This window comes from Solanum tuberosum, unplaced genomic scaffold (genome assembly GCF_000226075.1).
Source record: "Solanum tuberosum cultivar DM 1-3 516 R44 unplaced genomic scaffold, SolTub_3.0 scf00372, whole genome shotgun sequence".
Lineage (NCBI taxonomy): Eukaryota > Viridiplantae > Streptophyta > Magnoliopsida > Solanales > Solanaceae > Solanum > Solanum tuberosum.
In genome coordinates this window covers 305,687-309,793 of record NW_006239295.1, presented here as the reverse complement: position 1 = coordinate 309,793, position 4,107 = coordinate 305,687, and the positions used below count along the sequence as shown (strand labels likewise).

The window sequence follows — 4,107 nt, the reverse complement described above, 5'->3', positions numbered from 1 at the left end:
TCGATATTGTACCCAAGGTTTTCTTACTGGTACTATAAGCGTGTACTTATTTATTGGTTATGGATCAACTTTTACTTTTCATAAGCCTTTTTGCTTAACGCGTGTTCTTTTTTTCCTGCAAACTATGTCTATACCAACGCACTTGCCACTTTTCCTAATACCCAGATGACCACTTTTTCTCTCTCCAACTGTCTCTCTCTCTCTATATATATATAGAGAGAGAGATAGATAGATAGATAGATAGATAGATATTTTTTACCCTTATTTAGAAAGGACAATAAAACTACATGTGTCTTCTTAAAAATTAATCCAAAAAAGAGACAAAATCATTACATTTGGTAGTCAAATGTAATGATTTTGTCTCTTTTTTGGCACAATTTCATTGGCAACCAAAACCCCATTAATTTTTAAGAAGACACATGTAGTTTTATTGTCCTTTCTAATTTCTAAAAATAAAATAAGGGTAAGGTAATATATATTTATATATTACTCATACATCACAAATTTAATAGGCTTCCATTGAAGACAAACTTTTGCTCCCTTTCTCAGGTATTTTTTTCCCCTTTAACAACATCAGTAATATGCATCCAGACATACACATAGAACTCTCTTTCCCTTAGCTTGTATCTTTAAAATGCCTTTTTAAGTTATTGCTTCCCCTTTCCTCATCATGACATCTTAGAGTTCAGTTATTGGCACCTTACAGGGAGATTTTCCAAATTCCCAATACTTAAGTTTTCTATCTCCTTTATATCTCGATTACTAATTTATCCATGCAGGCTTTAACATTTCTCTATCTTTGTGTTTATCTTAGGTCTTTGTATTGGTGAGACTGTACTCTCACTGTTTATAATAACCCAAAAAAAAAATTGGGTTGCTTCTTCCTTTGCTGTAAGTTTGTATACATCTCAATTAATTTTCGTACGATAGCTATTTTCTTTTGTCTTCTTTTTTGGTTTCTTTTAATAGAAATTTTAAATAGTAGCATGAAACTTTACTTTGTATCAGAATAGGAAAGATATCAGAGATTCAGACACAGTATGTTACACATTTTCTGACCTGTAATAATCTGCCAAATGTTTTTGCTATCCTTCTACAAGCAGTTTACAACTTCCTAATTTTCGATGTATGTCTAAATTGAGTGATAATTACATTTATGTTTGAGGGATAAGCTCAATCACCAAAACTTTCCATCTCTTCTTTCAGTGCACTTAATTGTATTCAGATCATGTAATTTAATTTAATCCTGCAGAAGTTTGTACTAAGTTTCAAAAATAGAAGTTGAAATTATAACAACGCTTTAGGTTCAGAACAAAACAAGGAGTAGAGCCATCTAAACTCATGAAACTTATTGGATTACCCAACAAACTAGATTGCATTAGTTATTTTTATTTATGTACTCTTGATAAAATAATAATCATTTTTTATGTACTAAGATGTTTTTGCACTTTCTCTTTTTCTGCCAAAATATATCTGACTTTTAGTATGTGGAGAGCAATTATGTTGTTGCATCTTCCTAATTTAATCACCATGTTCATAAAAACACAAAAAAGATAGGACTTTGACTGAATACTCATGTTATCCTACAGATACTACTATTTGGTTAGCTATATTTCCTACAAAAATGGTACTAAGATTGAACATCTACCGAATAGAATTAGCAACACGAGATTGGATTTGCAAAGTTCAAATTGTCGAAATGGGACGCCCGCGAGAAAGCCCTGACAAGAAATGTAGATTCCAAAATTTGATTTTGGAAGATGAAGAGGTCAGCTCATTATTATATTTTATCTTATGAAATTATTGCTCTTTTTCTTTTTACCTCATCTGAACATTTTTTTCTACATTTGCCCGTTGGTAAGCAGCTACAGTTATTCTCAACTTAGTTAATCTCAGCTGTGTATAACTCTTACTCTCAGGAATGCCAGATTAAGGCAGTTATGTATGCTGATGAAATTGAGCAGTATGCAGATAAGCTTAAACTCATCAATACCTACCTCATCTCTACCGCAAGAGTCAAAGTCTCGCCAACTTCATACGGCAAGCCAATACATAAATTTTACTGGATTCTTGAAAAAGAAACAGTAATTGAACATATCAAACCATCTAATGAACTTGAAAACCACTTCCACCGCCAACCAAGCTGAATATCACAACCTTTGACCGCATTCCTCATCTGATGGTTGATTCTGCTGCTGAAATTGGTATATCCATCCTAATAGCTATTATCAGGCTAAAATATATTATACGGTATTGTTTTTAAGTAAGTGTTTTGCAACATACATGACTGCTATGTTAATTTCTATTTATGACTGCTAACTTGCTCAATCTTGGATTTTTTATATTTCTTCTTTTGTTTTATTAGAGATTGTAACTTTGACACAAAAAATGGCGGACAGAGAGACGTTTGCTTTCCAGGCTGAGGGTAATCAGTTTCTCAGTCTTATTATCAACACTTTCTCGGTGAACTCATAAGAAATTCTTCCAATGCAAGTTTGAAGAGAGTTTTTTATTTTCCTGTATTCTCTTTCTATATTGTTTAATGTCATCATCTAAGATACTTTAGTTTCATGCTTTTTCTGATTTTGAAATTTGATTAGTTTAGAGCAATCTTAGTTTTTTTTTTTTGGTCTTAGTAAATATCTTAATGGGATCTTCTACAGTTTTGTGGTGTTGTCAATCTATGTGATTTTGAAATTTGATTATTTAGAGCAATCTCAGGATTTTTATTGTATTTGTTGAGAGCTTAACTTGATCATCTACGATACTGTATACCCATTAATCCTTGTAGTTTTGTAATTTGATTATTATAGAGCAACCTGAGTGTTTTTGTAGGTTGTTTATATGTGTTATCTTTGTGGATAGCTTAACGCGCTCTCTTAGGATAATGTTGTGTCGTCCTGGAAAGTTGGTCATTATGTATTATATATGCAGCTATACTGGCAATCGTTCTTCGTTGTGGTCCTCAAAAATACGCAGGTCGCAGTCATCATAGGTGTCGAGAAATTACCCTTTGTGACAATCGGTAAGTATAAGATTTCACCTTCTATTTTCCCATTTTCTGCAAATATTTTGAATGAGTAACCACTTTTTCCATTTGTCTGATTGCATCATCAATTATGGTCTGAACGTTATCATGGTACCTACTCTTCTCTCCTTATGTTCTCACGCTCTCAGGAAAAATCAGTTTCTCCTCACTCTATGGGAGGATTTCGGAGAAATAGAAGGACATGAAATTGCCTCTAAAATGGCAACAGAGGCAGATCTGATTGTAATCCTCGGAAGGAGTATAGGAATCTCTACTTTTCAAGGTACATATGCACTGAACTTTTTACCAAGATAATTTTAGATAATAACAAAACATTATACAAGCTATGTGTTATACAGGGTTGTCACTGCAGACTAGGTTCAATTCCACAGTACGTGTGAATCCTAATTACCCACAAGCAGTAAAACTCATCAACTGGTACTCACATTTCATCATTATTCTGTAACTTTATTTTGCATGTAAAAAACCTACTCAACATATTATCTATTGTAACAATAGGGCAAAAGAAAACAAAACAATGTTGTTAAGTCGTGCGTCAGAGAAAGCCTCAACAAGCTCATCTGTCACTCCCATGATAGTCACTCCTATTGGCCAACAAGTTATCTCTGTTGCAGAAATCTCATCAGCACCTTCTGTAAGTCATACTTGAAGTTGCTCATTTGAGAGTATGCTTACTTATTTTCTCATTCTCTAGCTTTGCCTAAATAATAAAAACAAATTATATTTACTCATGAGTAATTTAACACGTATTATGGATATGATATTTTTCGACAGATGGGAGTGTTCTATGTTGAAGCAGAAATGGCCATATTAGATGAATTCTAAGAGTTTTGTGTGCTTGAATGCTCAGGATACAAACAGAAGAAGCGCACAAAGGATAGAAAGGATTTTGAATGTCCAAAATGCAATCGAAAAACTGCATTAGTGCCTCGGTACTATACTTTTGACTTGTAAATTACACTTTGTACAAAATATAGCGTATATTATACACAAATTTCAAACTTGCCATCATTTCAGGTGTATCTTTCAAATTGATCTTATTGATGGTACTGCTACAA

The 4,107-nt window shown here is 33.0% G+C and overlaps 1 protein-coding gene across 1 annotated transcript; it reads left to right on the top strand.

Moving 5' to 3' along the window:
- The first annotated feature begins 2,907 nt into the window (after window positions 1-2,907).
- LOC102598239 (replication protein A 70 kDa DNA-binding subunit B-like) lies at window positions 2,908-3,902 on the top strand. The gene is made up of 5 exons (XM_015315486.1): window positions 2,908-3,025; window positions 3,178-3,311; window positions 3,388-3,466; window positions 3,548-3,683; window positions 3,824-3,902. The coding sequence occupies exons 2-5, from the start codon at window positions 3,248-3,250 to the stop codon at window positions 3,872-3,874; spliced, it is 330 nt and encodes a 109-aa protein (XP_015170972.1). The 5' UTR covers window positions 2,908-3,025; window positions 3,178-3,247; the 3' UTR covers window positions 3,875-3,902.
- The last annotated feature ends 205 nt before the right edge of the window (window positions 3,903-4,107 follow it).